Source organism: Teleopsis dalmanni, chromosome 2, assembly GCF_002237135.1.
Source record: "Teleopsis dalmanni isolate 2A chromosome 2, ASM223713v2, whole genome shotgun sequence".
NCBI classification, from domain to species: Eukaryota; Metazoa; Arthropoda; class Insecta; order Diptera; family Diopsidae; genus Teleopsis; species Teleopsis dalmanni.
In genome coordinates, this window is record NC_051847.1 from 22,260,709 (window position 1) to 22,273,998 (window position 13,290).

General features: G+C 27.4%; 2 protein-coding genes across 4 annotated transcripts; both read right to left on the minus strand.

Moving 5' to 3' along the window:
• Positions 1–87: 87 nt before the first annotated feature.
• LOC119685639 (lipopolysaccharide-induced tumor necrosis factor-alpha factor homolog) lies at positions 88–5,720 on the minus strand. 3 transcript variants are annotated; one of them, XM_038099985.1, is made up of 4 exons: positions 5,617–5,706; positions 5,040–5,422; positions 2,739–2,874; positions 88–352 (listed from the first exon to the last, which is right to left on the minus strand). In XM_038099985.1, exons 2-4 carry the CDS (start codon positions 5,389–5,391, stop codon positions 244–246), a joined length of 597 nt encoding a protein of 198 aa, XP_037955913.1. In that variant the 5' UTR covers positions 5,392–5,422; positions 5,617–5,706; the 3' UTR covers positions 88–243. The 3 variants fall into 3 exon arrangements, with proteins under 3 accessions (XP_037955913.1, XP_037955912.1, XP_037955911.1); XM_038099983.1 differs by having other exon boundaries at positions 90–352; positions 5,040–5,463; positions 5,617–5,720; XM_038099984.1 differs by having other exon boundaries at positions 89–352; positions 5,040–5,665.
• Positions 5,721–9,248: 3,528 nt separating this feature from the next.
• LOC119674111 (lipopolysaccharide-induced tumor necrosis factor-alpha factor homolog) lies at positions 9,249–11,915 on the minus strand. Its single transcript, XM_038085235.1, has 3 exons — positions 11,471–11,915; positions 10,934–11,069; positions 9,249–9,351 (listed from the first exon to the last, which is right to left on the minus strand). The coding sequence occupies exons 1-3, from the start codon at positions 11,775–11,777 to the stop codon at positions 9,249–9,251; spliced, it is 546 nt and encodes a 181-aa protein (XP_037941163.1). The 5' UTR covers positions 11,778–11,915.
• Positions 11,916–13,290: the final 1,375 nt, after the last annotated feature.

A 13,290-nucleotide genomic window follows, 5' to 3' on the forward strand; every position in this document is an offset into this window, starting at 1 on the left:
TTCACATTACCAAAAATTATATTAATTAACACATTTATAATATAATAAAGATCAATTAGCAAATATAGCTTTGAACTGATTAAATAGACATTGTTTTTTAAAAGCATATATCATATTCACATTACAATAATATAAAGTAAAATTAAACTTTTATATATTATACATATTTATGGTTTTGTGTTAGTATACAATACTTTTTAGAGATTTTTAAGTTTTTACTAATCATTTATATAAAAGGTTCCTTTACAAAGTCGCGCCATAGGTGCCTAAAAACTTATTGCAATTCCCGCAATAATGGTTGGCATTCATGCAGCTTCCGGCGCAGTAAGGTAAACATACACAGCACCAAAGTCTGAAAAAAATAAATAAATAAGTTTAATTAAAAAATGAATCACTTTTGAATTTTAAATTATAAGAAAACATAACTTTATCACACTCTTCATTTGGTTCTTATCAGCTTCAAAACAAATGTTTACAATATGTTTCTTTCTGTTATCTATTTTATGCATTTGCGTATGAAAGCGATAAACCGATAAGATAGAAAACGAAATTGCAGCGCAAAAATTATTGTTAAAATAATTTTTTAGATATATATATATATATATATATATATTATATATTATGAAGAAATACTAATACTATTAACTTAAGTGTTCTTATTATAATTAATGGATAAAAACAGATGTGCTAATGAGCTGCATGTGATATATTCTATTGAACTAATTTATTCTGAGCAATTCTTTCAAAATATTTTATATAAGTTAATTAAAACTAAATTAATAAATGAACAAATAAAAATTAAAAATAAAAATAAATTTACAAATATTTAAGTCATTATCTTTTGTTTAATATAAATACAATAATATTCATAACAACAATAATTGTATAGAATATATAATACTTGATAATGTCTGGCGGCTAACGTTGTGTTATAGGTACTATTCTTATATAGCTCATATAGCTTTTATCTTTGTCAAACTATAGGAATGAAAATATTTTTTCTTAAATGTCGTTATGTACTCAATTCAATATATGAATAACAAGACGTTTAGAAAGGATTAAAGCCTTCACTATCTTTCATTTAACAGCTCTGCATAAAGTAAAAGTGATTATAAAATACATGTGACAGACATAAATGTTTACCCCACATTAGTTTATATTTGATTAAGCTTTGACGTTAATAAGCTATTTTCTTATGATATACATGATGAATTTAGAAGATTTCGGTTTGAATAAAATTTGAACGTAAATATATTTTTACTCTGATGACCTTTCCTTCTTTTATATATTATGAAAACATACTAAATAAATCTTTATCAAATAGGTTCGGACAATTTTAATGTATGATTAATGAAACATTTAGTTAGTTCTATAGGTGATTTCTTTGTTATATGGATGTATTTTGTGAGACTTAAACCAGATTTATTTGTTAACATATGTTATTATAATGTATGTTAATCAATAAATATTTATTGATAATACATTTGTATTAATATTAAGAATACTGCGAAAGATAACCTTTTAGCTTGGTTTTTTTTTAAATTATTAAACAACATTATGTATTTGTTATTTTTAAATTATGAATTGTTATTCCGAAACTATACAAACACTATATATTTGATATTCCTAAACTATATACGTAATTACTCGCCCTAAGATGTTGAGTCTTCGCTAGCATGGTCAAAATTAGCTGTAAACCAAAAAGAAAACAGCTTGGTCATATAATAGTATGGTAAAAAGGCAAAGTAATCTTAATTACAACTAATAAACCCAACCACAGCGTCTGTGACTAAAGTCTGTGACTAAAAAGGACTAAAATTACATCAACCATATCTTTTACTATATTCAACCATATCTTTCTGGTCCATAGCTCTATGCATGACATCAACCATATCTTTAACCATATTCAACCATATCTTTCTGGTCCATAGGTCTATGCATGACATCAACCATATTTTTAACCATATTCATCCATATCTTTCTAGTCCATAGGTCTATGCATGACATCTTTATGCCAAGCAGTTCAACCCACCCATCCACTTACGCCTATTTTCAATATTATTTGCACAAAATGGATTCCAAAATTTGAAATCGTTGAAATGCAAATAATTTCTATCATTTTTTGAGAAAATAGTTGTCAAATTATGGTATGTTTAACTTTGAAGATTGTATAATTACAATTCGGATTCAAATGTTCAGATGTGAGAATAACATGTCTTAGTAATGTAAGTTAATTATTATTTTTATATTAATTGAACGTATGTATATATAAGTTTCGAAAATTGATTTAATCAGCAAATTTGTCTAAGTCTTAGTAATATTCAAATAAGTTTTTATACATGACGTCTGAGCTATTTATCAGTTTTATCGATTAAATGACATAAAAAGTTTTACAAATTTGCTTAGACATCAAAACGTGGACAAATAAAAAAATAAATATATTCAACATTAATCTATATTGACAGTGAATAATCGTAAACATTATAATAAATTCTTCCAAAATTTAATTTAATAGCAATTTTGTCTTTAATGGTACTTCTAGGTACATATAATCGCAATCAATACGAATAATAAATATTTTAAAATTCTGTACTCCTACTTTGACATATGAATTTAGCAAACTTATTTAGCAATTAAATTATGATAAGTTTTATATGAACTGGCAAGTTTACATACATCAACTTAGTACATAGTTACTATTATTTGCAGAACATGCTTTTAGTTAGAAATGTACTTACCCTAAAACACACAAGAGTGCCGCCATTAGATGCGTTCTAGAACTTGGCTCATATTCAATGCGTGTTAGTTTTTGTATATGACATGCGGGACATGTCAAATAGACTGGTTCTGGTCCTAGTGGTAAAATAGCTTGTTCTGTAATTAAAGTTAATATGGAATCAATAAATTATAATATTGTTTGGTAAATATTTACATATATTGTAATAAAATAATTTGAAGTTCTGAGCAGAGTTTATTGGGTCATTAATGTTTATTAATATTAATAATATATATATTTTATATACCTATATAGTCATTATTATGTTAATATATTTTGTCAACTTAGCTACTTCCATTTATGATTTGTTGTTAGTATAATTCGTAGTTTCTTTTTCGTAATATCAGTGGGTTTATATATTATTTATAAGAATAAACAATACATTTAATAAACTAAACAACATATAAACAAATTAATTTATTAAAATAATAGACAAAACTTTAATTTATATATTAAATTAACTAAATTACCTATTGAGAATGCTTTTATATTTTACTTAGTAACTATGTCAACTCATTCAATATGTACATTGAAATAAAGTCAATTTGCCAGCTAATTACACCACAAATAACGAAGCAATAAAAAACAAGAGGAGAGAAAATAAAAGAATGATTATATTAATTGTTGGTACATGTCGAAACCTACTACGAAGTCGAAAATATTTATTTTGATATTTAATTGAATATTTGTGTTTTAAAAATGAAATGCATGTTTTAACAATGGAATATAAATGAGAACAAATTTTTGGTAAAAAGCATTGAAACATTCTCAAAGTCTAGAACTTTTTCTTCTGTGTAGTGCGTCAAAATATATTACTTAACAAATCAACTATATATTAGCTTTAATAATAAAATTTTATTGCTATATAGTTAAATCTGTTTTAAGATGTTAAATTCAGTGCTTATACCTATATACAGTTTCTAAGAATATTAAATATATCTGACTAATTCTATTCATATGGCGAGTTTTTCTGACTGGGATAAAGAAAAGTTTAATTTATATAGTTCAATAAACTGAATCTAACTGGCAACGAACTCATTGATATCGAGTTGATAAAGTACGCTGATGCCAGAAATTGGGGTTTCGTTATAGAGCTATACGACTGTACTTTGCTAATAAGTAATACTTTATAACGCACAGCAACATGAAATATGTTTAGCAAAGCACATTTCTCATGGTTAAGCCGCGGTCCCGTTTTGATATTTAACACTCCGTTTATCTGCTATGAGATGTTATATATGTAGTACTATGTACAATATCAACTCAAAACTCACTTTTAGCTAATATCTATTAGCTACATTATCAGAGAAGCGCTAATATTTACTATAAAGTCGCAGTTCAAATTTATAACATATTTTAATTTGAGTTAGGATTTTTTCGTACTCGTATCTTAATAATGAGAAAAATAGATAATTTTAAGCAGTAATGCTAACAAATTTCATACTACATTTTTTCAGATAATTTAATTAATTTTTATTACTCTTTCACTTCTCATTATTATTCCACGTTCTAATATTATTTTGCACATTTTTACGAAAATCAGTAAATCCGGTATTTGCTTCTAATTCTTAGTAAAATAAATCTATATAAAATTAATATATTTATATACGTTTTACTTGTACATACATACGTACACGTATGAGAATTCTTCAAGAATTTTAAGCAATTTGAATATTGCAATATGCATATGTATGACATTAGTTGAGCTGATAAAGACTTAAGCAAATACTTGTACTACACCTAAAATATCATTATTTGCTTATTATTATTATTTGCTTATTATTATTATTTGCATTTTTATATAAATTTTTATATTGTTTGAATTATATTTATTGTATATTTTTAAATAAGCTCACTACTGCTGGGATTTGAAAATGGAAATCATAACTTCAATAATTCAATTAATTTTTGTTGTTACTGTGTGATATAAAATTAATAATTGTTAAATTATTATTAAGTATTTTATCAAATTATTTTGGGGGAAATACCTATTCCCCAAATGTACTGAATTGAGTAAAAACTCATTTCTGTTAATTAAAAAACTGATATCCATCAAAATGGAAATATAAATAAATCTAGACTAGTTAAGTACTTATTGCACTTAAAATTTTTAGAGTAATGTTTTTCTTGCTACATATCACTTATCCCAATTCTAAGTGCTTAGTCATTTCCTAAATATAAACCGAAAAAAATTAACACTTTTTGATTAGTAGTTAATCATACTCTGTGTGTCAATCACAATCTGTAATTTGTACGCACTTACGTTGTATAATAACGACGGGTTGCTGCTGGATGATTGGTGGCGCTCCTTGTTGGGTTGTGTACGTATGAGCTGTATGAGTTGCTCCACCCAAGGAACCGTATTGTGGCATTTGATGATTTATACTAGTATAGGTTGTGGTCTGTGTTTGCATGGTTCTTTCTTGTGGAACTGTGTTAAGCGTGTTTACATTTGGTGTCGGTAAAATTTCCACTGGTGGATAACTTATGTCTGTTGATCCCGTGGCCTGTTCATATGATGGCGGTGCTGGTGGCATTTGACCACTACTAGTGGAAGTTTCCATTTGTGTTGGTAATTTTGGATAATTAAAATTGTTATTTGTCGATTTATCCATTTCAGCTTTTTATGATGAAATTCTACGTATACTACAATATACAATATAAAGTTGTGTAAACGAAATACTTCACTGAAATGAAATATGAAATAAAAATTCACGCGCTGTTTGTTTATATTATTATATGTATTTTTTTTCCAATATCAGCTTTGTTGTTAACTCAGTTGTTGTTCTTGTTGATAATACTAGTGTGGGGTTTTTGTTGGTAAATTATTTTAAACGTACCGCTTGAAGCTCGCTCTTTGCTACTTCGTTGATCTTATATTCTTTACTGAATTTTTTATTTCAATTTATTAAATAAAAATGTACGAACCAAAAAGTTATCAGTAATAAAGCTTCAACGTCACTCGTTTTATAGAGCTTAAGTGTTATTATTTTTGGTGTGAGGCAAATTATAAGTATAACATTAATGGAGACAACATGTTGTAGCTGATATTATCGCCATATGCAGCTTTTGAATAGCAACATTATTGCAGTAAACACAATAAACAATGTTTATATACATTTTACTTCATCGAGCAATATTGCTAGATACAAATTTGTGCGCAACAAAATAATTTAATACAGTATGAATCATATAAGATTCAAAAAGGAATTAAATATTTAAATTATTAAATAGGAACTACTTCTGAAAGAATATATCATAAATTTTAAACTATTTGTTCAAATAAAAAACTTTTGAATAACTTAAGTTTAGCAATAGCTGTTTTGCTATTATCAATCACAAGTTTCAGGATATAACTGTATAGTTAATATTTTATTTATGTTAACCTTGCTCTAAGTATATATTTTAAGATAAATGGAAATAAACATAGAGTCACATTTGCGTTATGGCACTTGCAAAAAAGGCCACAACGCAATGCGAATAACTTGAAATGACTATGAAGCGACATTGTTGTTATGGTCATTAACAACCGTATAGCGTGCTATAAATAGCTAGAAAAGACCACAAACCGGAATTATTAATGCACGTGAAAAAACAGACAAATTTTATTGACTGAGCTATCAGAATTATAACAAAACTATGCTATTTATAAAAATCAGTTAGCTTAATTAACCAAAATAGAGAGTTGAGAGCCTGAAGACTCTACAGAATTGTGCCTATGAGTTGTATGTTCACAAATACTGAAGCAACGAACAATTTAGAAGTTATACAGTCTTTGAATTAACTGTTGGACTCCAATTACTTCAAGCAGATATCGCCTTATGAGGCTGAAGACTCCACAGTATTACATCGATGAGCTGTATGTTCACAAAAATACTATATGTTGCTGTATTTACATGACATGATTTTGTTGTCTGCAGTGAAAACCAAGTGTATATTGGTCAGTAAAGGAATATCAATGAATGCTATATCTTCTAAAAGTTTGAAATTGTTGAATTATCGTTGATGTAACTTATTTTCCGGCAATGATGTATCTTATTATGATTTTGGCTACTCTACCAATTACAAGAGCAAGCACTGATATAACATTGGCTGTCATGAAAAAAAAATAAAAACTCTACCAGGAAAGTGAATGAATTGCAACAGTGTGAATATGCTTTTTACTATTTGGTTGACTGGTTCCTAATACCAATACATTCAATATATTACATTAACATACATGCTATTGAAACCGGGTTTATTGAACTTATCTATATGTTTAACGTCACTGATGTTATTCAGAGACTTATGCACCAAATATCATGAAATATGACTGTCTAACATTGTAATATAACTATTCTAAAACAGCTACACAAGTGCTCTCACAAAGGAAAGATGAAAGACAATGAAGGATTCTAAATTTCAATAACTATGCAACAAATATATCACAAGATCCGATATGTGTATGCATATTATATTCCTATTACCGTTATTTTATTAAACACACTATTTGGTAAACAACTTTACTCTGCTTCTATCAGTCCTTTTATTTTTTTAAAGTATAATTATTCAATTCTCTGGATAATATTAGTCGAAAAATATGTATATAAAAAAAATCTATGAACTTTATAGTTTATATTATCTTTGGACTATATTGTCAAGAGCTTCTTGAACTTCTCTTCCGTTGAACTTCCCCGAACACTTCACTGGTATTGCGGTAAGTACTTTTATAGCGGATAAAATATTATTAATTACTTATATTTTAATTGTTTTAAATGCAAAATCATTTGTTGTAGATACAAAGCATTTCATTGGTTTTTCTTTTTTGAATTTTCCGGGCTTTCCCTGTTTTTATACTGTTATTTCCCTATACATTATATATTATTTATTAATTTTTACATATAACACCATAGATCTTATGCCTGCTAAGTATATTTGTTCCGTCCTATGCTCTTACTAAGAGCGGTGTCTTTACCCAAAGCACACCAAGGAAATAATATATATAATATATGTGTATTTGCAAAATATGTTTAATATGCACGTTGATACAAAGTTAAAAAGACTGAAATTGATTTACTTAAAAAATTAAGTACAACAATATGTATTTATATGTGTACATATATATAATGAACTATTGGAGTTTACATTTGTAGATACTTAATTTTAAAAATTTTTGTTTTTTGTTTTGTATTTTTGAGTATTTTGTCTCAAATTATATTTCATTATTTTTGAAAAAATATTTTATTTTATTAATAAGCTAGTATACAGCATAAAAATTAAAATTTTGATATTTTATTGAATTTAACAGTTCTCGTAATTAAAAAAATAAAAAATTTTTTATATTTAAGTTTAAGTGTGTATTTTATTAAAATTTATTATTTACATATACAAACAATTGTAGTCCAGAAATTTTTTCTCGAATTCATAAAATAAAAATAGAAAATTGAAAGAAAATATATTTCGTCTAAAGACGAAATGAGTTTTCCTATAAGAATGAGATCATTTTTGTGAAGTTCGGATTACAAAAAATTTTTACTTCAAATTGCAAAAGCAGTAAACAATTGAAGTTATGAATCCGTAGAGCACAATATAAATTTTTGTTTACTTAAATAGAATAAACTGTAGTCCTTCTGCTGCTTATCTAAATATCTGAACAAAAAAAAGAACTGTATTTATTAAATATCTTGCATATGAAGTTTTAAATACTGAGATCAGCAATTTTACAAAAACCACACATATAAAAATATGTGTAGATACAAAAGTATCTACTTTGTGTACTGCAATTTATGACAAAATTCCTAATGAAGACTTGAAGTTATTTTGCTTAACACACATAAACTAACTTAATTTATAAATAAAGAATTGTTTATGTTTATTTTTTTTAAAGTATGAGTTATATTTCTGACACTATATTGGTGAGCTAAAATTTCAATATAAACAATTGATGTCTGTGGTAACTTGCACTGAAAGCATTATTTATATAATGTCGTACATGAAGTACTTGCAGTCAGAATGATTTATTCCAAGATTTAATACAAAATAATAGTTCTTAAAATCTAATAATTCGATATAGGTTTTCTGAAAAAAAAGTCTCTATAGTTTGAAGCACATAAATTTCTTGTTTTGAGATGAAAACTATATAGTATGGTCGATTTTGACTATTAGATATTTCTGTATTAAAACTTTGTCTTTAATCTGCATAAATTACAGTTAAAATGTACAAAAGATGATTGATAAACAACGAGAAGTAATGAATATACACATTTTATTTAATATAATTGATATATATTTTTCACTTAAAAATTTTTTAGCATTATATTTTAGATATACACATATATATAATTCATTGAAATATTTTAGATAATTTTATTTAATAAAAACCGAAATGGATCATAGTTTATTCAATTAATATAATTTAATTTTGGTATATAAATTTTAGACTATATTTATGATATTAATAATTTTTATTTGTATATATATAAACATATTTATTTTATGGGCTGTAAGTGCCTAAAAATTTTCTACAATTTCCACAGTAATGATTTGTATTCATACAAAATCCTATGCAGTACGGCACACAAACACAACACCAAAACCTGAAAAATAAAGGCAATTATATATACATATGTTTTAAAAATTGTAAATATATATTCATTTGTATAAGTAATAAAATAAAAAATATAAAAAAAAATAAACAAAATATTGTCATGCTTATATATCATAATATAATATAATATTATAATAATATTATTATCATCTAATTAAGTTTGGCTAGTACATTTTAAATGTTACACTGCAAATAACATTTTTTACAAAATTTAATTCATATTAAGTAAGCCCCTTTACTAAAATAAGCAAGTCGAAGAGGCAGCTAACAGCACCAACATAGTGTTAACTTATCTATATATCAGTGAAAATATTAAAAAAAAAATACAAAATAAGTAAGAAACTATAAAGTGATGGTTAGTAGCACTAAATATACTAAATAAATAAGGCGTATATAAAAGCACAAATCATGTTTCAATTTGGTGTGCTTCCGAGCACAACAATATAAATTTTAATAATGATTTTATGATAATAGCTAGGATCGCACTCCAGTGTTCTTATATCGATTCGCTATTTCAGTCACATGTATCAAACGGAACTGTTAACTAAGATTTAGTTCAAGGTTTTGCCATCCATCGTATTGAGTACGCTATACGCCGTTCTGAATGGCTGGTCGAACATATTCACCATAGTGGATATATTAACACAGAAAATTGTTGCATCTGTAGCAGTGGAAATCAACAACTTTGAGACATCATTATGTATATAGAGTGCCACAGACAGGTGGACAGTTGCTCTGGAATTCGACAGAACTCTGGTGGACAGTTGCTCTGGAACACGGTTGCCACTTGAAAATTTTTTTCTGTACCAAAATTGGTTTAAAAAGGTACCATTTCTGTAAAAAAAGGTCCAAAATTTTTTTGAACGTTTTTGTTTTCTCGTTCTGTGTTTTTCATAGTGTTATAAATGAAAAAAATATAAAATAGAGCAAAGTTGCATTTATAAAAAAAATTAATTGGAAATATCCACAATAAAGTTGGGTCGTCAAAAATGGACCAGTTTTTGAATATGAGTACCAAACGAAAAAAAAAAAAAAGAAAAGTACCAATTTTGGTACTAAAGTACCATAAGTGGCAACCGTGCTCTGGAATTCGACAGAACTGTTTTTTTTTCAAATGAGAGAGATGTATTATAAAACGCACACACGGTCACATCATTACCAATTTTTCTGGCGTGACATTGAAAATATGGTTGTAAATGGGTATGAGGCTTGAACAACATGTGGAAATTACGTGGACGTGTAGGTTTACGAAATGCTAATGTAATTTAGATACCAAGATCAAGCGATTTAACTACGAAGGATTTTTTTTTTTGATTTACGCAAAGTAGCGCATTTATGTAGACAATCCTTAATGCCTAAAATACGAATTGCCAGCATTGTGCCAACACGTCATCAGAAAGTATCTTATAAAGATTTAGTATAGTAAGTTCCGCTTGAAGGATATTTGAATGGTTTAAACAATATAATGAAATAAAATTTGATTGTAATTTCAATATCTATTATGTTTTATTTACCTTTACTTTTGGAACCACAAAATGAATATCTCTGTGTAATATAAATTAAGCACTTACCCTAATAAACATAAAGCCAACGCTGTTAGGTGAGTCCTTGAATTTGGCATACTCTCGATTATTGTAAGTTTTTTCACTTGACATGAAGGGCACGTCAATAAAACTGGATCTGGTCCAAGCCGTAAAACAGCGTGATCTGTTAATAAATTCCGTTAAGTATTTGCAATCATAATAGATAGTATTAATAACATTAATTAATGTTATATGTCTTTTACACAAAATAACTAAGATAACTAATAATTATGTGATATTAAAATAGCACAACTTTAAAAAAAATTAAATTATTTAATATATGTTATATATCTTAATTTGTACGTTAGAACAAAAAAAGACTGATTGCTAATTATTTGTTATTTTAATTATTCACACCGATTTCAATTTATTTTTTATTTCAATATATGATATTTTTATCAGAATAAAAATAGACAATCATCTTTTATTGGCGATACAAATCAACATTCATGTTAAGTCCATGACAAACATTGGATTTTAGTTATGATTTTTATTGGAATGATTTTTAAGGGCTAACACTCTTACGTTGTATTATAATAACAGGTTGTTGTTGTTGTGTTGTTTGCGTTCCTTGCGGCACTGTGTACGTAGAGGTTAGGTTATTAATTGTATCATAGCCAAGTATCTGTCCGTGTGCATCTGCAAAAACAGTTGTTTGCATTGGTATTACCATTGGTTGTTGCGGTGCGTTTGGTGCACTTGGTTGTGGTCGGGGTACCATTTCCACCGCAACGTTTCTGTCAGCTGATATACCGTAGACTTGCTCATAAGGAGGTGGCCCGCTTGGCGGTTGTTGGGGATAATTGCCGCGACGACTTGAGTATTTGTCCATATCTTCCGTTGATTTTATATGAAATGAAACAACACCTTTTTAAATTTCTTTAAATGAAACTAAATTATCGAATGCAGTACGTAATCCATCAAATATTTTAGAAATTAAACAATTAATAATTTAGTCTTTTAAAGAATTAAAAATGAAATGAATGCACTCCGTTCATAACTTTTGCCCGTTTTGAGTTTATGAAAACATTTGTTTAATGGAAGCTTTTGCTGACCTTGGTGGTGTATGCATTTTTCCTTTTCGATGTTTGTATCTTGAAAATGCATTGGCATTATGTCCACTTATGCCATTTAGAAGAGAGAAAACTTTTTTATTAATAAGAATGCATCCATTTTGAGCAACATTCTGTGATATAAATTCACAACAGCACAGAGTGCTCTTAAGTTTTAATGATTCAATGTCCTTTTAAGAGAAAAAGCTCTAATTTGCAAATGTTTCAAACTTACTTAAGTTAGAGCAAAGATATATCTTTTTTAAGAGTTCCCATGATGAGCTTATTAATTCACGTAAGAAGTTGCTACACTTTCGCTACTGATTACTCTTATTTTAGCTTAGGTAGGTCTTAATTTTTAAAACACATTTCTAAACTAAATTACATTAAAAGAGTTTATATTTTTTTTTTTTTTTGATTTTAGGGTAATTGTAAAAGGAATAAAGTACACTCAGAAAAATAATTTGGTTGATTTAACCAGTTCTTAACTAAATCTCAGGTCAAAATATTCTTACTCGACGTATCATGTTGGTTCAATCATACCACATGAGCTAAAATTCTTCTCACAAAATGATCAGGTCAATTTAACTAGTATGTGATCAGATATTTTTTTGAGTGTATGAATCAGACTATAAATTGTATTGCAATAAGCTATTTCTTTTTTTTTTATTAGGTGGAAAATATCGAAATCCCTAGTGTGAGACTTTAACCGATTAAAACAATATCTTTGCAAGATCTCAGCCATTTCAGTAATCTAGTAAAAATGAGACTTAGTCGCTAAAATATTGAGTTCATCTAAGTTAGTAAACATGGACGATAATAAAGCGTGAGAACAGGTAAACAAAGGTCGGTTGAGTATGTAACTAGCAATATGAAAGTGTGCCGCAGTTATAAAGAAAGATAATAGAAGCAGCTGAATGTAACTCACTGAAGTGTAATGAATGGTATTGGAGGAGGCTTATCTATAACGAATAACAAGTTATATGCTATGGTGCTACGTTTGACAAAGTCGGAAGGTACGTCTTATAGTCGGATAAGTTACCTCTGTGTAAGTGCCAATGGGTAATCGTCAAAACGAATAATATGAGCTACAGCGAAGAGCTTAAAGTTTGTAAAGTGCTTTTGGTCTTTCTTGCGACAATAACCCGGTTAATGGCTAAACTGACAGCTGAATTACTTGAACTAATCAAGAACTCAAAAAAATTTTTATATAAAAGAAAGGGTACTACTAAAATTTTTTTTAAGTTACCTACAAAGCTATTTCGGATATTGATAAACATATATCATCAGTAA